At 34.8% G+C, this 23,483-nt stretch overlaps 1 protein-coding gene across 5 annotated transcripts in view; it reads right to left on the bottom strand.

Moving 5' to 3' along the window:
* Window positions 1–23,483, bottom strand: part of LOC145270429 (uncharacterized) — a 101,147-nt gene that overhangs the window by 39,779 nt on the left and 37,885 nt on the right. For 4 of the 5 annotated variants that reach the window (XM_080126072.1, XM_080126075.1, XM_080126073.1 and 1 more), the window contains 3 exons: window positions 9,199–9,285; window positions 7,848–7,925; window positions 1,187–1,279 (listed from right to left, as the gene is read on the bottom strand). In XM_080126072.1, coding sequence (XP_079982198.1) covers window positions 1,187–1,279; window positions 7,848–7,925; window positions 9,199–9,285 — 258 coding nt within the window. The remainder of the gene's footprint in view (window positions 1–1,186; window positions 1,280–7,847; window positions 7,926–9,198; window positions 9,286–23,483) is intronic. The other variant, XM_080126074.1, reaches the window with a different exon arrangement.

Below are 23,483 nucleotides of genomic sequence, written 5' to 3'. Positions count from 1 at the left end.
TCATATTGTCATATTGTACATATTATCATATTGTTATATTGTACATATTGTCATATTGTACATATTGTACATATTGTCATATTGTCATATTGTACATATTATCATATTGTCATATTGTACATATTGTCATATTGTCATATTGTACATATTGTACATATTGTCATATTGTACATATTATCATATTGTCATATTGTACATATTGTCATATTGTTATATTGTACATATTGTCATATTGTACATATTGTACATATTGTCATATTGTACATATTATCATATTGTCATATTGTACATATTATCATATTGTCATATTGTACATATTATCATATTGTTATATTGTACATATTGTCATATTGTACATATTGTACATATTGTCATATTGTCATATTGTACATATTATCATATTGTACATATTGTCATATTGTCATATTGTACATATTATCATATTGTCATATTGTACATATTGTCATATTGTTATATTGTACATATTGTCATATTGTACATATTGTACATATTGTCATATTGTCATATTGTACATATTGTCATATTGTCATATTGTACATATTATCATATTGTCATATTGTACATATTATCATATTGTCATATTGTACATTTTGTCATATTGTCATATTGTACATATTATCATATTGTCATATTGTACATATTATCATATTGTTATATTGTATATTTTGTCATATTGTACATTTTGTCATATTGTCATATTGTACATATTATCATATTGTTATATTGTACATTTTGTCATATTGTATATTTTGTCATATTGTACATTTTGTCATATTGTCATATTGTACATATTATCATATTGTTATATTGTACATTTTGTCATATTGTATATTTTGTCATATTGTACATTTTGTCATATTGTCATATTGTACATATTATCATATTGTTATATTGTACATTTTGTCATATTGTATATTTTGTCATATTGTACATTTTGTCATATTGTCATATTGTACATATTATCATATTGTTATATTGTACATTTTGTCATATTGTCATATTTTGTCATATTGTACAAAGTATTTAAAGAAGAAAAGGTATGCTGACTTTATTTATTTCACAATTAACAAAAGTTATTAATTAAAACAACAGTGTGGGGGGGTGAAGATAAAAAGGGGGCATTTATCATGTTAATTTGAATCTAAATTTAAGAAAAGTTACCTACCTTGACTTCCAGTTACATCTCTGAAAGCATCGAGAAAATTGTTGGCGTTTTCTTCGCTAGTATTTAATCGTGGTTCATTGTTGTTTTGAGCAGCTGAAAACATCAATATTTATATCAGTGACTTATTTTCGGTTTTTAAACTGTTTTTTTATAAATAAAATTGTATGTAGAACAAAAAACGTGCTTCTAAATAAACTAAATTAGTTTTAGGCGATTACTAAAACTTTTTAAACAAATATACAATGTCCAAATTGGATACACAATTGCAGTTTAATGGGTTGGTATTTTGGAGAAAAAAACAAAAACAAAAAGTTTATAATTTTCTCTCTCAACTTCAAGTACGCATCTGTCCCTCTCACCTCTGCTAACAAGTTTTTTTTTATTAAACAAACTGACTGCATTTCATTTGCATATGTGTGTGATCGGCGGTGTGATTTTGTGCGATTCCACAAGACCACACCTAATAAAACTATGGCCGCCATCTATGTTGAATTTTAATCTCTCTCAGATCCCACTTGAAGGGGATTTGTACAGCCACACAAAGCACACACAGGTGGGCGCTTGCTTCTTTGACTATTATATTCAACTCCACAATAATCAAGAGGGATCAAGAGGAGAAATACAATCTAGTGAGCGATTGTATTTTAAGTGTGGTAATAGCAATTAATGAACCATCATTATTGTGAATGAAATCCCAGTAAAATGGGGAATAATGATCATAGAACTAATTTACCTTATCAACATTTTGAAATGTGAAAAAAAAATAAGACATATTAAAAGGAAGTTTCCTAAAAAACATCAATATTATATCAATGTCATAAACCCTGCTACCTCAAGTTGCATCTACCGACCCAAATATTTAAATGTGATCAAACCAAGGAAGTCTCATGTTATGCACACACCCTCTTGTACTGTACATTATACCCGAACAAACAGTTGGGAATGACAACTACACTATTCACTATGACTACATAATCCCTACTGCTACATATCTAGAAAACGCAGCTGTTAAACCAGATATAGGGATTTGGGACAGAGCAAACAAAAAAGCGACCGTAATAGAGGTCAGTGTACCCAATGATACAGGACTTAACAGAGCTGAGAGGGAAAAGATAACAAAGTATCAAGGGCTTATGTATGATATGAAACGAAATTGGAAATTAAAAGACGTTTCAATTATACCAGTCATCATAGGAGCAACTGGGCTTATGAAAAAGAACTTTAAAAAGTACATAGCAAGCATACCCGGTGAACCAAGTGCAAGTGAAATACAAACGATTGCACTGAAAGGGACGGCTAGAATCCTGAAAAGATCTCTTGGTTGGACTCACTAAAATAGGGGTAAATGTCAGACATCTGGTTGGATGTCCCATCCCCTAGAAGAAAAAGTTTAAGAAAAATGAAAAAAAAAAATACAGATTTGATCTTCCTCTGAGGTCCTCAGATCTAAGCCTGTCTTTAGAACCCATGTTAGATATCCATCATAACAATCTCATTTTGCTTCATGCAACACATATCCTCAATCCTCACTGGCCAGGTTTCACTTCCATACACCATCACACTGTGTACACATGCTTGATAGTCTTGAAATGAGAGATTTTATCGCTGTTTCATGACGTCATCAGAATAACATTAACATTCTTTGTAGTGTTAAGACGATTAATCAGAATCGGTAATGTGAAAAATCGGAACTGTTTGAAAAAAATTTTGTTCCTATTTTCCGAAGCCAAAAAAGATTGCTCTGATTATTTTTTTTATTTTGATTTTGTTCTTAAGAAAATCTTTCACTGGTGGTAGCAATAATAAAAATTTTATTGATTTTAAATTTCCAGTAAATAAAACTGATTTTTAATAAAAAATGTTATTGATATAAAATTTCAAGTAAATAAAACTGATTTTTAATAAAAATGTTATTGATTTTAAATTTCCAGTAAATAAAACTTATTTTTAATAATAAAAATTTTATTGATTTTAAATTTCGGTAAATAAAACTGATTTTTAATAATAAAAATTTTATTGATTTTAAATTTCCGATAAATAAAACTGATCTTTAATGATAAAAATCTTATTGATTTTAAATTTCCAGTAAATAAAACTGATTTTTAATAAAAAATGTTATTGATTTTAAATTTCCAGTAAATAAACCTGATTTTTAATAATAAAAATTTTATTGATTTTAAATTTCCAGTAAATAAAACTGATTTTTAATAATAAAAATTTTATTGATTTTAAATTTCGGTAAATAAACCTGATTTTTAATAATAAAAATTTTATTGATTTTAAATTTCCGATAAATAAAACTGATTTTTAATAATAAAAATTTTATTGATTTTAAATTTCCAGTAAATAACACTGATTTTTAATAATAAAAATTTTATTGATTTTAAATTTCCAGTAAATAAAACTGATTTTTAATAATAAAATTTTTTATTGATTTTAAATTTCCAGTAAATAAAACTGATATTTAATAATAAAATTTTTTATTGATTTTAAATTTCCAGTAAACAAAACTGATATTTAATAATAAAATTTTTTATTGATTTTAAATTTCCAGTAAATAAAACTGATTTTTAATAAAATTTTTATTGATTTTAAATTTCCAGTAAACAAAACTAATTTTTAATAATAAAAATTTTATTGATTTTAAATTTCCAGTAAATAAAACTGATTTTTAATAATAAAAATTTTATTGATTTTAAATTTCCAGTAAATAAAACTGATTTTTAATAATAAAAATTTTATTGATTTTAAATTTCCAGTAAATAAAACTGATTTTTAATAAAAAATGTTATTGATTTTAAATTTCCAGTAAATAAAACTGACTTTTAATAATAAAAATTTTATTGATTTTAAATTTCCAGTAAATAAAACTGATTTTTAATAATAAAAATTTTATTGATTTTAAATTTCCAGTAAATAAAACTGATTTTTAATAATAAAAATTTTATTGATTTTAAATTTCCAGTAAATAAAACTGATTTTTAATAATAAAATTTTTTATTGATTTTAAATTTCCAGTAAATAAAACTGATATTTAATAATAAAATTTTTTATTGATTTTAAATTTCCAGTAAACAAAACTGATATTTAATAATAAAATTTTTTATTGATTTTAAATTTCCAGTAAATAAAACTGATTTTTAATAAAATTTTTATTGATTTTAAATTTCCAGTAAACAAAACTGATTTTTAATAATAAAAATTTTATTGATTTTAAATTTCCAGTAAATAAAACTGATTTTTAATAAAAATTTTATTGATTATAAATTTCCAGTAAATAAAACTGATTTTTAATAATAAAAATTTTATTGATTATAAATTTCCAGTAAATAAACCTGATTTTTAATAATAAAAATGTTATTGATTTTAAATTTCCAGTAAATAAAACTGATTTTTAATAATAAAATTTTTATTGATTTTAAATTTCCAGTAAATTAAACCGATTTTTAATTAAAATTTTATTGATTTTAAATTTCCAGTAAATAAAACTGATTTTTAATAATAAAAATCTTATTGATTTTAAATTTCCAGTAAATTAAACCGATTTTTAATAATAAAAATTTTATTGATTTTAAATTTCCAGTAAATAAAACTGATTTTTAATAATAAAAATTTTATTGATTTTAAATTTCCAGTAAATAAAACTGATTTTTAATAATAAAAATTTTATTGATTTTTAATTTCCAGTAAATAAAACTGATTTTTAATAAAAATTTTATTGATTTTAAATTTCCAGTAAATAAAACTGATTTTTAATAATAAAAATTTTATTGATTTTAAATTTCCAGTAAATAAAAATGATTTTTAATAAAAATTTTATTGATTAGAAATCTCCAGTAAATAAAAGTGATTTTTAAAAAAAAGTTTATTGATTTTAAATTTCCAATAAATAAAACTGACTTTTAATAATAAAAATGTTATTGTAACGTAGACATTTTTGCTGATGACACTACCATCTATGGCAGCACATCAAAGGCCATAAATGACAAAGTTCTCTCTGATTCTCTCTCCTCTGATCTTGAGCACGTGGTACAATGGGGAAAAAGTGGCTGGTTTCTTTTAATACATCTCAAACAAAGCTTCTATCTTTACATCATCAATGCTCTGATCCTAGTTTCAACTTCAATAAAGTATGTACTTCGATCATAGTTATACCGTTACTTAAATCTATATTGAATTTATACATAATTTTCCCCGTATTGACTCAAATGTCCAGAGATTGCACATCTAACTGTATCTTAATTCCTAACATCATTTTGAAACGTACCATAACATTTTATCCTATTCTTACACTAATATATGAACAATATTTCAATTCTATAATTACTCTGCGCTTAAATCTCTTAAGGTATGACATAAAGGTCTACTTCACAAGATCTCCAACTATGGTATAGCTGGAAATGTCTTTTCAATTATTAAATCATTTCTCTCTGATAGGTTCATAAGAGTAGTGGTTGATGGACAGAAATCAGAAACTCATGGTATTAATGCTGGAATTGAAACAAATTACATAAACTTGAACTTGAATTGTAAATTGAACCTCAATCGAAACAAATTACATAAACTTGAACTTGAATTGTAAATTGAACCTCAATCGAAACAAATTACATAAACTTGAACTTGAATTGTAAATTGAACTTCAATCAAAACAGATTACATAAACTTGAACTTTTCCAGGTTAACTGACTAAAGTGTTAACTTACTAAAGTGTAAGTGCTGAGGCTGAGGAGGCTCTTCTTTCATCCAAAACTAACAATAGTTTGGTGGATATTTATATTAATAGAGGAAGATTCATCTATAAATATAAAAGCGAAAATGTGTGTGTGTGCGTTTTCGTGTATGTCCAAGAAAGGCTTCTTTCCGAGAACCGATCGGTCGCCTCACAACTTCTTAAAACTTTTAATATCGTGCCTAAATGATAATATCTACGAGTTAACAACCGGAATCGCCTGTCTATTTAATTGCCCGACTTTGAAAAGATAAATATTCAACAATTTTCGATCGCTGCATGTGCATTAAGCTTTTTCGTATAATGATAAAAGTAAAACGGAGCTTAAGACACCGTTCCCGGTACGATCGCCGGAAACGTCCAAAAGCAATCAGCTTTGATCAATGTGGAGTTTCTCCTTATATCAGACAATTGCTATTCAATTTGAACAATCCCCTTGTTATGGGGAGCTGGTCCCCCCCCCCAACATCTTGGGGAAACAAAAAAAAAATAAATAAAAAAGCGTTCCCGCAGTAAATAAAAACGGCCCCGCAGTCAAAGTTGACCTCATTAAGTCATTAAAACGGGCACCTGCCAATTCTAAATACTTAAATAAATTCAAACGTGTTTCCGTTAGTATTTCGTGATGACCCAGTGGTTAACGTCACACGTTTTTTGTTCACACTTTAATTTCCAACTTTGCCTCAAGGGTTCGGGTTCGATCCTTCATACTTACCATCCAAAACTTTCTTTTTTATTTTACCCCCCCCCCCCTCCCCCTCCCCGACACAAACACCCGGGTAACCACACACACCTCCAAACACCCGGGCAATGCCGGGTACCCCCGCTAGTCAAATATATAATAGGCAAAATGTGTGTGTGTGTGTGTGTGTGTGTGTGTATGTGTGTGTGTTTGTGTGTCCCACAAAACCTTTCGACAGACACATCGGAACTTAACCAGACTGGTATCATTTTCAAGCTCGATCCTTCAGATGACAAATATCAAAAAATTGGCCAAAAGCATTAATTCCTCAACTGGGCAGTTTTCTACAAAGAAGGGTCAGTTTTTGCGTCGGCATTTTCACAAGTCATTGTATCGGTTGGATTGACTACGCTTAATTTTTTTTTTTTTTTTTTACATAGGCATCACCACATTATCAAGGCCAAGAGGCCACTCAAGGATAAGGGTTAAAGAGTGTACAGTAGAAATTGGACATTATAGTAATCATTAGTAATGAAAATTTGGTAAAGTTGATAACTTATATGGAACGGCTCATCAAGAACTTATTTACGTTAGACTTGAAGACATCCATATTGTAGTCAGCCGGAAAGCAGGAAAACGGAAGACAATTCCACAGGCGTGCAGTTCTAAGAAAAAAGCTTTGTTCATAGAATCTACGTTTAGGTTTAGGCACAGATAAAGAGTGGGGGGAATTATTGATAGTGTTTACAGCTAGACGAGTGTTTCTTGTGAAAGTTTTGCGAGGGGGGATCATAGATTGAAGCTCAGTCGAACACTTTCCATGAAAATAACGATACATCAGAGACAAACTCGCAACATCTCTTCTGTGAGATAGAGGTTGCAAGGAAGAGAAAAGGACATCTCCTACGAGGCTACAAAGTCTATTTTGAACTCTATCAAGGCAGGACAAGTCCTTTCTAGCAGCTCCTGCTCAGATGTGGCAACAGTATTCCATCCTTGGACGTACTTGGCTCTTATATAGATAGAGAATTGCATAAGTAGTGAGATATCTTCTGGAGCGGTAGAAGGATCCCACCATCTTTCCAGCGACCTTGGCAACAGACTTTATGTATGTGTTCCATTTAAGATCAGGAGTGAAGGTCAAGCCTGAGAAGAAGGTTGTAAAGGAAGTATTTTTTTCGCAATCTCACTTAGGTGTTAACTAATTTTATTTTACAACAGTTAATGTGGATTTAAAAAGAGTTACCTACCTTGATTGCAAAGATTGAACAAACTGTTGACGTTTTCTTCACTTTTATTTGATCCTGGTTCTTCATTATCTTGAGCATCTGAAAACATCAAAGTTTATTTAAGTGTCATCAGTTCTCTGTTGTTTTTTTTTTTTTACTTTTAATCGATTTCTATTTGCACTCGCGGACCATTTTTTATAGTGTTTGACTTTTGACTATTTTTTCAACAACATACAGAGTGGAACGATAAAATTGTTGCTCTAAAGAAAAAACTTTATTTTAAAACTTTTATTGAAAAAAAAAATCAATTCAGGTAACTTTATTATGTAGTAGCGAACCTGTCCCTGCTCTATTGATATTTTCATGGCAAGTGTTCAGTTGAGCTTCAATCTACAGCCTCCCCCCCCCTTTCCAAACCTTCACAAAAGCATTCCTCTAGCTCCAACCACTATCAACAATTTCTTTTACTCCCTATCTATGTCTAAATCTAAAAAAAAATTCCATGAACAAAGTTTCTTTCAGTTTGTGGAATGACAACACGAAGATAAACAGTTACAGAATATTAGATTATTTCTTTATTCATCAGCCGATTGATGATGTCAGGAATTCAAACTTATATAGCTATATGATCTCTCTTCCACCCTTCACCTCTAACGGTATCAGCTTCACTAGAGTCGCTGTCCGACTCTCATCTCTAACTGTGACTGTGATTGTCTGATTCTCATCTTATGTCAGACTTTAGAGGTCAAACCTATTTTTAAATTATTGTTTGTTGCCCTAAAGGAAACAACACTACAACTTTATTTTAAAACTTTTATTGAAAAAAATCAATTCAGGTAACTTGATTATGTAGTAGAGCTGATATCTATTCAATGTAGCCACCTTTAGCTTCAATCATTGCCTCAATACAGGTCCAGAACTTTTCTACACGTGCTGGCAGGCAGATGGCGGCGATCAGGATGGCTTTAGTGTTGTGGGAGGTCATGTTGGTGATGTACTTGATGCATGACCAAATGACTAAATCTAAAAACAAATTCCACAAATTCCTTTTCTAGAACAACTGCCCACCTGTGGAACTCTATTACGCTAGTCCGCTTTCTAGCTGACTACAATACGGTTGTCAGATGATCAAAACATCAGTTGCTGGAATGACGACACGAAGACATGGATGATGATTTCATTATTCCTCAGCTGATTGATGATGTCAGGAATTCAAACTTGGTCTCTCTTCCACCCTTCACCTCTAAAGGCACCAGCTTCACTAGAGTTGTTTGACTTGCTTACCTTCATGGATTCCTGTTGTAGATGAGGAGGAGGAGGAGGAGGAGGAGTTGATGTTAATTTGAATGTACATTGAAGAAATGTTACTTACCTTGACTTGCGTCTCTGAAAGGATTGGGAAAATTAATGGTGCTTTCTCCACTGTTATTTAATCCTGATCCATCATTGTTTTGAGCGTCTGAAAAACATTAATTATTATTTTTTTTTTTTTACATGAAATAAAATTGTACGTACAACAACAACAACAAAAAAAAAAACGTGCTTGTATATCTATATAATTATAAAACTCAAATCAGCTTGCTTGGGTGTTTAAACAATTCAGCTGGTTTCTGACTTCCAGTTTAAAAAAATCTATTTCATTACCTATTTCATGGCCGTCCAGGACTGTCTTTAGTCCTAAATTAAAAGCCACTGCTGCTCTTCAAAGCATACACAAGGTCAACAATATTTTTTTATTTTAACTTATTTTAACGTGTTTTCCTTACAAATAATTTTATATTTAACCCTGTTGAGTTAAAAAAAATATTAAAAATCTATATATATATATATAAAAGCAAAAATGTGTGTGTATGTATGTATGTTCGCTTTTTGTGTATGTCTTGCACCTTAAAACTTTTTATATCACGTCTAAATCGTAATATCTATGACTTAAGAATGGAGGTCGCGTGTGTATTTAATTTGCCTGACTTTATCAGCTTGCACCTGCATATTCCATTTTATAAAGCTTAACTGAACATGTTCATCAATTCCTCTCCCCTCGTGGCTGAGATGGTTAGGTAGTTGGCTTTTTTTCCCTTTCGTGTGTGTGTATGCTTTTTGTGTATGTCCGCAAAAGGCTTTTTTCGTCGGCCTTCTCACTCGGCTCGCTCCTTCTTAAAACTTTTTATATCTACGACTTAAGAATGGTGGTCGCGGGTGTATTTAATTTGTCTGACTTTTATCAGCTTGCAGCGTCTTTGAAAAGCAGGGAAAACAGTAACTGGCTTGCAGCGCAAAACTAGGTCAAACATCACGCCACTTCCTCGCACCTGTATATTTTACTTTATAAACCTTAATTTAACACACTTATCAATTCCTTTTCTCTCGTGGCCAAGAGGGTTAGATCTCTCGCCTTTTTCCCCCTTTTGTTTCCACCTTCACGTCAAGGCATCGGGGGTTCAATCCTACCTTCCTACCAAAACTTTTTTTTCTTCTTTTACACCTCCAAACACCCCGCCAACATTATTTTTTTAACACACACACACCTCCAAACACCCGCTATATATATATATATATATATATATATATATATATATATATAATCAGATATTGTTCCCATTATGGTTAAGTTTCATAGTGTAGGTCCTTGTGACGTTTCAATTTAGAATTTTGCGAAACTATAAATGTTTGTGGCAGACAGTGTAAAGACCATCTGCCAATAAGGTTTAGCATCCAGGCTCTCAATTGCTGACTGGCAGAACCTGCAATGGGCATTTGTTTGTAAACCATCAAATGGAAGCCTCCCCCTTTTGAGCCATTGGAGTGAAGCATCTCTGTCTATATACTGGGTGGGCCAAAAGTCACTGACCCATTTTAATTTTAAATAACTCTTTTATTTGTAAGCATTTTGTCAATTTCTTAATATTTTTTTTTTTATATCCTGAAAATTAATTATGGAAAAATTCAGTATCATCCAATGTACAAAGTTTGTACAATTTTACTATCAACATGAAGGCTCAATAATTCAAACCCAAAGAACCGATCGAAGACATTTCAATGTGAGAGATGCACTAGGTGTATCAGAATTTCTGACACACCTAGAGATGCACCTATTGTGGAGATATCTAAAGGAAAAAGTTTTTGTCAACAAGCCCGAATCTTTAATAAAGCTAAAAAAATCATCATTATTGTGGCGCAGTTAATAGAGATGTTGAATCTCTACGGTTCCAGATGACCATTGTCTGAAGATAGCGGTTTCAATCCTACCCAAAGCCGGCCAGAGGCTTACTTAGTCACAGAGTGGCGATAGGAGCCTCAAATGACTGGATTTTTTACAGTCCATTCTTTTATGGCTCTTTAGCTAAATTGTTAAAATAGTATTTAATGGGTAAAAATTGTTAAAATAGTATTTAATGGGTAAAAATTGTTAAATTAGTATTTAAGGGGTAAAAATTGTTAAAATAGTATTTAAGGGGTAAAAATTGTTAAAATAGTATTTAATGGGTAAAAATTGTTAAAATAGTATTTAAGGGGTAAAAATTGTTAAAATAGTATTTAAGGGGTAAAAATTGTTAAAATAGTATTTAAGGGGTAAAAATTGTTAAAATAGTATTTAAGGGGTAAAAATTGTTAAAATAGTATTTAAGGGGTAAAAATTGTTAAAATAGTATTTAAGGGGTAAAAATTGTTAAAATAGTATTTAAGGGGTAAAAATTGTTAAAATAGTATTTAAGATGTAAAAACTGTTAAAATAGTATTTAAGGGGTAAAAATTGTTAAAATAGTATTTAATGGGTAAAAATTGTTAAAATAGTATTTAATGGGTAAAAATTGTTAAAATAGTATTTAAGGGGTAAAAATTGTTAAAATAGTATTTAAGGGGTAAAAATTGTTAAAATAGTATTTAAGGGATAAAAATTGTTAAAATAGTATTTAATGGTTAAAAATTGTTAAAATAGTATTTAAGGGGTAAAAATTGTTAAAATAGTATTTAAGGGGTAAAAATTGTTAAAATAGTATTTAAGGGGTAAAAATTGAAAAAATCGTTATAAATTTTGTACATTCATCTTAGTTTATTTTTAATTTTTAATCGGTTTATATGCATGACATGTTGGTTGTTTTTGTTTTACGGCATATCAACCCTTTTTCAGGTTAATACTGAATCCAAAGATTTTGAAGAAAAATTTTTTAATAGAATATATTTGTTGTTTTTAAGTCGGTTTCTATGTAACTCATAGTTGGGACCCTAACAGGTACTAGCACTTTGGGTCAGAGTGGCCTACTTGGCCAAAAACATGGTGAGACGACAACTACGGATGGCAGTGATTGCTGAGAATGCAGTTAGGAGATTCGGAGTTCCTATCCTTCGCGGTTACCACCTGACGAAGGCCAGAGGAATAGTTGGCCGAAACGTCGTGAAAAGCAACAACCAAATAACGATGAGAATAATAGTCCGAAATAAATAAATTAATGTTTTTTTAATTATTATTATTTTTTTTTTTACATTTTCACCCCAAACAAGGCACAGTGCCACTTTGATATAGGGGGCTACTATTATCAAGGACATAAGTTGCTGGGATACTATGTAGGGAGTTGAGCAGCAAGATGTCTGTTCACATTACACTTGAACTTCTGAATGTCAGTACAGTTGGAGAAGCAGGAACTCGGAAGGGAATTCCAAAGTCCAGCAGTTCTGGGGAAGAAGCTATCAGAGAAGAAGATTTGCTTACATGTGGGGGATCTCAACTGTGTAGGGGTGGGACTTTGCTGCTTCTCGGGTTTATTTACATCGAGGGGGGGGGTACAAGGGCTTGTAGTTCAATTGATCACTTTTTTTTTTTAAAAGAGAAATAAGGCCAGAAACTTTGAAAAAGGTTATGGCAGAGATAATCAAAAGAGCTTAAAATGGAAGGCATTTAACCATTTCCCCCCTTTATTTTATGATTTCATGCATAAAACTGTTAAAATAAAAAAGTGAGTTAAAATTAAAATGGCTCAGTGACTTATCACCACTTATCAAGGCCCAAGGGCCACTCGGGGATAAGGGTTATTGTGTGTACAGTAATCAATGGGATAGTGTAGTAATAGTATTGGAGAATTGATAAAGTGTCATTACTTAAGGGGGCGGTTCATAAGGAATTTGTTTGTGTTGGACTTGAAGACATCCAGGTTGAAGTCGGGAGGGAAACAGGCAAGCGGAACAGAGTTCCACAGGCGTGCAGTTTTAAGAAAGAAGCTTTGTTCATGGAAGCTACGTTTTGATTTAGGCACAGATAAGGAGTGGGGGAAATTATTGACAGTGGTTTCAGCTAGTCGGGTGTTTTTTGTAAAAGATTGGCGAGGGGGGACCAGAGAATGGAGCTCATACGAGCACTTGCCATGGAAATAATGATAGAACAAAGATAGGCTCGCTACATCTGTTCTGTGGGAAAGAGGTTGCAGGGAAGAGAAAAGGGCATCCCCCACCAAGCCACAAAGTCTATTTTGTACTCTGTCAAGGCTGGATAGGCTGTTTTTAGCAGCTCCTGCCCAGATGTGGCAGCAGTACTCCATCCTTGGACGTACTTGGCTTTTATATAGATAGAGAATTGCATCATTAGTGAGAATGACGATTTATTTTTTTCAGGTTTTACTTTACAAATATTTCTTTTCAAGGAGAGAGGGGGGCATAAACTTGGTTTTAGTAGTACTTTTAATAGGGCCTCCTTAATTTTAATTAATGCTTGCAGTAGAGCTCTGGAAGCTTCCTGAGTTTTATTTTTTTCACTCATCACTTAAAAAAATGTTTTCTCAAGACAATAAAAGGCAATATAAACTCAAAATCAGTTTCTACTTTGAACACTTTTCATCTTACCCTTTAAGGGCTAACAGGTAGATTAGTAAACTATATTATTTTTAGGCCATTACTGAAACTTTTTTGTAAAATATTCAATGTGCAAATTGGATACATAATGAAGAGGGATCAAGGATGAAAATACAATCTAGCGAGCGATTGTGTTTTAGATGTGGTAACAGCATTTACTTAATGGACCGTAATTATTGTGAATCAAACCCAGATGAAAAAACAAATAAAATGGGGAATATTAACCATAGAACTAGCTCATGTTATTTCTCATCAACAATTTGACATGTGAAAAATGAAACATCTATATATATAAAAGGCAAAATGTGTGTGACCATTTCGTGTATGTCTTCAAAAGGCTTTTCGAGCATACGCTCCCGGGTTCGTTACTATCGCTTACAACTGTTTATATGGGTCCTAAATAATAATATGTATGATTTGGGAAAGTGCGTCGCATCTAGATTTATTTACGTCGACTTTTACAAAATTATTGCCATTTTAGCTTCTCGCATGTTGATGAGGCTTTTTCGTATAAAAAGTGAAACTAATTCAAAGTTAACAACGAACAACGTTCTCGGCATTGCATCGGGAAATGTCCAGAAGCAATCAGCTTTGATCAATGTTTTACATCAGACAATTGTTATTCAATCTGGACAATTGGGAGCTAGTTCCCCTCCCCCCAACATCTGTTGGGGGAAAAAAACAAAAGCAGACAACTGCGTGACTTCTATTTGACCTTCTTAATTAGGTCAAATGGAAGCAGCAGAGTTAACTTTTATTGCTCACACATTAATTTCCAACTCAAGGGTACGGGTTCGATTCTCATACTTACCTACCAAAACATTTTTTATTTACCCCCCCCCCCCCGGAGTTTTGATTTACCTCAAGACACCCGGGCATCGCCGGGTACCCCCCGCAAGTCTATTATATAAATCTCACCTGTCTGTTTAAATGTATGTATGTATGTATGTTTGCATATTTTGCAACATCTTTCGCAATGGATCCTGACAAGATCGGTATCATTTTGAAGCTTGACATCTTGGGCAACAAATATTTGAAAATTGGCTAAAATTATTAATTCCTTCACCCTAAACTCAGCCGTTTTGTACAAGGGAGGGGGGGGGGTCGATTTTTAACCGACATGTTAGCAAATCATCGTCACCATTGGATTGACTTCAGTTAATTTCAACGCTTTTGACTTCCGGTCGCGTCATGAAGACGTTGGCTAAGACGTCAGATTTTCTTTCACTTTCTTTTCTACCTTCATGTCATGGGTTCGAGCCTGCATGCCTACTACCACTTTTTTTTTTTTTGCTCAATACACACCTCCAAACACTCGGGCAATGCTGGGCACCCAGGCTAGTATTAAAATAAACTGTTCTAAAATATAGTATTCCCACTATATCATAAGAGTTAAGCAACATTGAGTCTGGTCAGTACCAAATGGGTGATCAATTTGAGAACACCAGACAGTCCATTATACAAGGTCGCTTGTTTTAATGGTACCACTCCTGTCTTCAAAGCTCATCAGCTTTCTGAGTTTAAAAAATATGAATCTTAACTTTTGAAATGACTCTCCTATAACACTTGATTTCGGATGTGATAAGAGTACCTGTTTTATGGAGCGTTATTTTTTGGAAATGAAATCCAGAAGAACAAGCTTAAATTATTCTTAAACCAAGAGTGATCAAGGAGAGGGAACAGTCACGTATCTGTGTGGGCGACACAATGTTTTGAGAATATCTAAACTTCAACGACAATTGAAAAAGTGATCAATTGAACTACAAGCCCTTGTACCCCCCCCCTCGATGTAAATAAACCCGAGAAGCAGCAAAGTCCCACCCCTTTACAATAGAGATCCCCAGATGTAAGCAAACCTTCTACTCTAATAGCTTCTTCCCCAGAACTGCTGGACTTTAGAATTCCCTTCCGAATTCCTGCTTCCCCAACTGTACTGACATGCAGAAGTTTAAGTGTAACGTAAACAGCCATCTTGCTGCCCAACTCCCTGCATAGTACCCCTCTAGCTTATATCCCTGATAGTAACCCCTTACATCACAATGGCACTGTGCCTTGCTTGAGATGAAAATGTGACAAAAAAAAAAAAGAAAGTGCTCCCCATTGACATCTATGTATTACTGGGCACGTTTAACGGTTGCAGATACTGCCTGTAGATCTTCGCTAGTGATTCTCCTGATAACGTTTGTAATGTTCTCTTTTAGTTGGTCTAGATTGTGAGGATTATTTGCATAAAATTTTTGTTTTCAAGTCCTACAAAAGATAAAAATCATATGATGGCAAGTCCGAGGAATGTTTGCTTATTGTTCTCTCTTCTGTAAACATGTCATGAACTCGTGTCAGTGATCTGTGAGACGTGTGGCATGTAGCGCATTCTTGCGGCAAAAAGAATTGCATTTTGTCTTGTGGTGTCAGTTGGGCGTTAAGAGAAAGACAACCTGACTAAATATTGAAAATCACATAATGTTCACAGTTCAAATAAGATATCCACGGTATTGCTAACCCACACTAGCTTTTACGAGGAATGGTGCACTTTCTCCATGTGATGTTACATCATGTAACTGCACAAAGCTGGGTACTCTACTAGACTGGATGAATTCTGATCTTGATATCCAGTAAGACCAAGAGACTACAAGGAAGATATGTTATAATATTATATACAGGGTATCCACAAAGTCTGGCTACATTATGTAGCCAGACTTTGTGGAAGCATCCTGTAGATTATGTAGCCAGACTTTGTGGGCACCCTGTATATACACACACACACACGTGTGTGTGTGTGTGTGTGTGTGTATATATATATATATATATATATATATATATATACACACACATGTGTGTGTGTGTGTGTGTGTGTATATATATATATATATACACACACACACACGTGTGTGTGTGTGTGTGTGTGTGTGTGTGTGTGTCTATATACAGGGTGCCCACAAAGTTAGGCTACATAATCTACAGGATGCTTCCACAAAGTCTGGCTACATAATGTAGCCAGACTTTGTGGACACCCTGTATTATCTATAATCCAGATATGTTATAATATACGTAAATGGTCAATTGGGGAGAAAAAAATTATTTTCTCAACTTCTTTACCAACTTGGTTTTTGAGAGGAAAAGGAGAACTAATAGAGTATTCGAATATCTATGTATCTACTTTGAAGTGGGCCATCCTGTATCATCTACTCCTTGTTTCACCTTGGTTTATTTCTTTTCTGATGACCACTTCTTTTCAACTCAATTTTTTTTTCCATAAACCAAACACTTATTTGCTTCTGTGATGGTCCTTTCTTTGTTTCATTTACTTTGCCTACCTGAATCTTCAGAGTTGTTCTTAAACATAATTCCATCACTTCTGTTATTGTTTAAATTACCTGTAGATGCCGGAAGAAGAGTCACCAACCTGATAGGTCCTGAACTGTCATCTAAGCTTCAGCCTCTGTCCCATCAATGAAATGTTGCATCCCTCTGCCTGTTCTACAAGTATTTTAATGGTGAATGCTTTCATGAACTGCAAGCACTTGTACCTACTCAACGTAAATAGCCCGAAAAAACCCGACAATCACCAAAATCCCACTCCTAGCAGAGATCCCTAGATGTAAGAAGGCTTTTTACTTTCACAGTTTCTTCCCCAGAACTGCCGGCTTTGGAACTCCCTTCCGCCTTATTTGCTTTATTTATCTGTGATGGTCCGTTCACTGTAAATCTCACAGAATGTTTCTTTTTTAAGGAAAGAACTAGCAGGGACACCCAACGTTGCCCGGGATTGAATGATGATCAAAAAATGTTTCACACTGCCACTTTCTTCGATTGGACCTTTTCATTGTTGTGGGTGTTCGGATTGCCTCCCTTTGTCTGTTAACTCATGATGTTGATTTTAAAGAACGTACTTTGAGTTATCTCCTTTTAATGGATTTTTTGTCTAAAAATGACACTTTGCATTGCTTCTTTCCCCTTTGGTGTAAGCACGTAAATAAATAGATGTGTCTTTCTATGCATGTCCTGTGTGCTGAGAAAATGTTACATTATTAATTGATTTGTTTTCTTTTTGTGAAATGTTTTTGACTCCTGATGGTGGGGGGGAAATGACACCAATGATTTTGACGATCGTTTTTATAACCACAAGTCATGGTGAGCAACCAATGAAAAGCTTCTAAAGTTACTATAAAAATTGTCGAATTTTGGATTCAATCAGTTCGCCACCATCTTTGTTACTCGCAATTGCACTGAGGATCTGAACTACACTGCTTCTACGCTGCTATCTTTGTTACTTGCAATTACACTCAGGATCTGAACTACACTGCTTCTACACCGCCATATTTGTTACTTGCAATTACACTCAGGATCTGAACTAAACTGCTTCTACACCACCATCTTTGTTACTGGCAATTACACACTCAGGATCTGAACTACACTGCTTCCACACGGCCATCTTTGTTACTGGCAATTACACACTCAGGATCTAAACTACACTGCTACTACGCTGCCATCTTTGTTACTGGCAATTACACTCAAGATCTGAACTACACTGCTTCTATGCTACCATGTTAGTTACTGGCAATTGCACTCAGGATCTGAACTACACTGCTTCTATGCTACCATCTTTGTTACTGGGAATTGTACTCAGGATCTAAACTACACTGCTTCTATGCTACCATCTTTGTTACTGGCAATTACACTCAGGATCTGAACTACACTGCTTCTATGCTACCATGTTAGTTACTGGCAATTACACTCAAGATCTGAACTACACTGCTTCTATGCTACCATCTTTGTTACTGGCAATTACACTCAGGATCTGAACTACACTGCTTCTATGCTACCATGTTAGTTACTGGCAATTACACTCAAGATCTGAACTACACTGCTTCTATGCTACCATCTTTGTTACTGGCAATTACACTCAGGATCTGAACTACACTGCTTCTATGCTACCATGTTAGTTACTGGCAATTACACTCAAGATCTGAACTACACTGCTTCTATGCTACCATGTTAGTTACTGGCAATTGCACTCAGGATCTGAACTACACTGCTTCTATGCTACCATCTTTGTTACTGGGAATTGTACTCAGGATCTAAACTACACTGCTTCTATGCTACCATCTTTGTTACTGGCAATTACACTCAGGATCTGAACTACACTGCTTCTATGCTACCATGTTAGTTACTGGCAATTACACTCAAGATCTGAACTACACTGCTTCTATGCTACCATCTTTGTTACTGGCAATTACACTCAGGATCTGAACTACACTGCTTCTATGCTACCATGTTAGTTACTGGCAATTACACTCAAGATCTGAACTACACTGCTTCTATGCTACCATCTTTGTTACTGGCAATTACACTCAGGATCTGAACTACACTGCTTCTATGCTACCATGTTAGTTACTGGCAATTACACTCAAGATCTGAACTACACTGCTTCTATGCTACCATGTTAGTTACTGGCAATTGCACTCAGGATCTGAACTACACTGCTTCTACACCGCCATCTTTGTTACTGGCAATTGCACTCAGGATCTGAACTACACTGCTTCTATGCTACCATCTTTGTTACTGGCAATTACACTCAGGATCTGAACTACACTGCTTCTATGCTACCATGTTAGTTACTGGCAATTACACTCAAGATCTGAACTACACTGCTTCTATGCTACCATGTTAGTTACTGGCAATTACACTCAGGATCTGAACTACACTGCTTCTACACCGCCATATTCGTTATTGGCAATTACACTCAGGATCTGAACTACACTGCTTCTACTCCGCCATCTTTGTTACTGGCAATTGCACTCAGGATCTAAACTACACTGCTACTACTCCGCCATCTTTGTTACTGGCAATTACACTCAGGATCTGAACTACACTGCTTCTACTCCGCCATCTTTGTTACTGGCAATTGCACTCAGGATCTAAACTACACTGCTACTACTCCGCCATCTTTGTTACTGGCAATTGCACTCAGGATCTGAACTACACTGCTTCTATGCTACCATCTTTGTTACTGGCAATTACACTCAGGATCTAAACTACACTGCTACTACGCTGCCATCTTTGTTACTGGCAATTACACTCAGGATCTGAACTACACTGCTTCTACTCCGCCATCTTTGTTACTGGCAATTGCACTCAGGATCTAAACTACACTACTTCTATGCTACCATCTTTGTTACTGGCAATTACACTTAGGATCTGAACTACACTGCTTCTACACCGCCATCTTTGTTACTGGCAATTGCACTCAGGATCTGAACTACACTGCTTCTATGCTACCATCTTTGTTACTGGCAATTACACTCAGGATCTGAACTACACTGCTTCTATGCTACCATGTTAGTTACTGGCAATTACACTCAAGATCTGAACTACACTGCTTCTATGCTACCATCTTTGTTACTGGCAATTACACTCAGGATCTGAACTACACTGCTTCTATGCTACCATGTTAGTTACTGGCAATTACACTCAAGATCTGAACTACACTGCTTCTATGCTACCATGTTAGTTACTGGCAATTGCACTCAGGATCTGAACTACACTGCTTCTATGTGGTCATCTTTGTTACTGGCAATTGCACTCAGGATCTGAACTACACTGCTACTACGCTGCCATCTTTGTTACTGGCAATTACACTCAGGATCTGAACTACACTGCTTCTACTCCGCCATCTTTGTTACTGGCAATTGCACTCAGGATCTGAACTACACTGCTTCTATGCTACCATCTTTGTTACTGGCAATTACACTCAGGATCTGAACTACACTGCTTCTATGCTACCATGTTAGTTACTGGCAATTACACTCAAGATCTGAACTACACTGCTTCTATGCTACCATCTTTGTTACTGGCAATTACACTCAGGATCTGAACTACACTGCTTCTATGCTACCATGTTAGTTACTGGCAATTACACTCAAGATCTGAACTACACTGCTTCTATGCTACCATGTTAGTTACTGGCAATTGCACTCAGGATCTGAACTACACTGCTTCTATGTGGTCATTTTTGTTACTGGCAATTGCACTCAGGATCTGAACTACACTGCTTCTATGTGGTCATCTTTGTTACTGGCAATTGCACTCAGGATCTGAACTACACTGCTTCTATGCTACCATCTTTGTTACTGGCAATTACACTCAGGATCTGAACTACACTGCTTCTATGCTACCATGTTAGTTACTGGCAATTACACTCAAGATCTGAACTACACTGCTTCTATGCTACCATCTTTGTTACTGGCAATTACACTCAGGATCTGAACTACACTGCTTCTATGCTACCATGTTAGTTACTGGCAATTACACTCAAGATCTGAACTACACTGCTTCTATGCTACCATGTTAGTTACTGGCAATTGCACTCAGGATCTGAACTACACTGCTTCTATGTGGTCATTTTTGTTACTGGCAATTGCACTCAGGATCTGAACTACACTGCTTCTATGTGGTCATCTTTGTTACTGGTAATTGCACTCAGGATCTGAACTACACTGCTACTACGCTGCCATCTTTGTTACTGGCAATTACACTCAGGATCTGAACTACACTGCTTCTACTCCGCCATCTTTGTTACTGGCAATTGCACTCAGGATCTGAACTACACTGCTTCTATGCTACCATCTTTGTTACTGGCAATTACACTCAGGATCTGAACTACACTGCTTCTATGCTACCATGTTAGTTACTGGCAATTACACTCAAGATCTGAACTACACTGCTTCTATGCTACCATCTTTGTTACTGGCAATTACACACTCAGGATCTGAACTACACTGCTTCTATGCTACCATGTTAGTTACTGGCAATTGCACTCAGGATCTGAACTACACTGCTTCTATGTGGTCATTTTTGTTACTGGCAATTGCACTCAGGATCTGAACTACACTGCTTCTATGTGGTCATCTTTGTTACTGGCAATTGCACTCAGGATCTGAACTACACTGCTACTACGCTGCCATCTTTGTTACTGGCAATTACACTCAGGATCTGAACTACACTGCTTCTATGCTACCATGTTAGTTACTGGCAATTACACTCAAGATCTGAACTACACTGCTTCTATGCTACCATCTTTGTTACTGGCAATTACACTCAGGATCTGAACTACACTGCTTCTATGCTACCATGTTAGTTACTGGCAATTACACTCAAGATCTGAACTACACTGCTTCTATGCTACCATGTTAGTTACTGGCAATTGCACTCAGGATCTGAACTACACTGCTTCTATGTGGTCATTTTTGTTACTGGCAATTGCACTCAGGATCTGAACTACACTGCTTCTATGTGGTCATCTTTGTTACTGGTAATTGCACTCAGGATCTGAACTACACTGCTACTACGCTGCCATCTTTGTTACTGGCAATTACACTCAGGATCTGAACTACACTGCTTCTACTCCGCCATCTTTGTTACTGGCAATTGCACTCAGGATCTGAACTACACTGCTTCTATGCTACCATCTTTGTTACTGGCAATTACACTCAGGATCTGAACTACACTGCTTCTATGCTACCATGTTAGTTACTGGCAATCACACTCAAGATCTGAACTACACTGCTTCTATGCTACCATCTTTGTTACTGGCAATTACACTCAGGATCTGAACTACACTGCTTCTATGCTACCATGTTAGTTACTGGCAATTACACTCAAGATCTGAACTACACTGCTTCTATGCTACCATGTTAGTTACTGGCAATTGCACTCAGGATCTGAACTACACTGCTTCTATGTGGTCATTTTTGTTACTGGCAATTGCACTCAGGATCTGAACTACACTGCTTCTATGTGGTCATCTTTGTTACTGGTAATTGCACTCAGGATCTGAACTACACTGCTACTACGCTGCCATCTTTGTTACTGGCAATTGCACTCAGGATCTGAACTACACTGCTTCTATGCCAGCATCTTTGTTACTGGCAATTGCACTCAGGATCTGATCTACACTGCTTCTACGCCGCCATCTTTGTTACTGGTAATTACACTCATGATCTGAACTACACTGCTTCTATACCGCCATCTTTGGTACTGGCAATTGGACTCAGTATCTCAACTACACTGCTTCTATGCTGCCATCTTTGTTACTGGCAATTACACTCAGTATCTGAACTAAACTGATTCTACACTGCCATCTTTGTTACTGGAAATTACACTCAGGATCTGAACTACACTGCTTCTACGCCACCATCTTTGTTACTGGTAATTCCACTCAGGATCTGAACTACACTGCTTCTATGCTGCCATCTTTGTTACTAACAATTACACTGAGGATCTGAACTACATATCTTCTATGCCGCCATCTTTGTTACTGGTAATTACACTCAGGATCTGAACTACACTGCTTCTATGCCGATCTTTGTTACTGGCAATTACACTCAGGATCTGAACTACACTGCTTCCACACGGCCATCTTTGTTACTGGGAATTGTACTCAGGATCTGAACTGCACAGCTTCTACGCTGCCATCTTTGTTACTGGCAATTACACTCAGGATCGCAACCACACTGCTTCTACACCGCCATATTCGTTACTGGCAATTACACTCAGGATCTGAACTACACTGCTTCTATGCTACCATCTTTGTTACTGGCAATTGCACTCAGGATCTGAACTACACTGCTTCTATGCTGCCATCTTTGTTACTAACAATTACACTCAGGATCTGAACTACATATCTTCTATGCCGCCATCTTTGTTACTGGCAATTACACTCAGGATCTGAACTACACTGCTTCTATGCCGATCTTTGTTACTGGCAATTACACTCAGGATCTGAACTACACTGCTTCCACACGGCCATCTTTGTTA

The sequence above is a fragment of the Euprymna scolopes genome, chromosome 46 (assembly GCF_053919585.1).
Source record: "Euprymna scolopes isolate OS-2025 chromosome 46, ASM5391958v1, whole genome shotgun sequence".
NCBI lineage: Eukaryota > Metazoa > Mollusca > Cephalopoda > Sepiida > Sepiolidae > Euprymna > Euprymna scolopes.
This window is presented reverse-complemented; position numbering and strand designations above follow the sequence as displayed.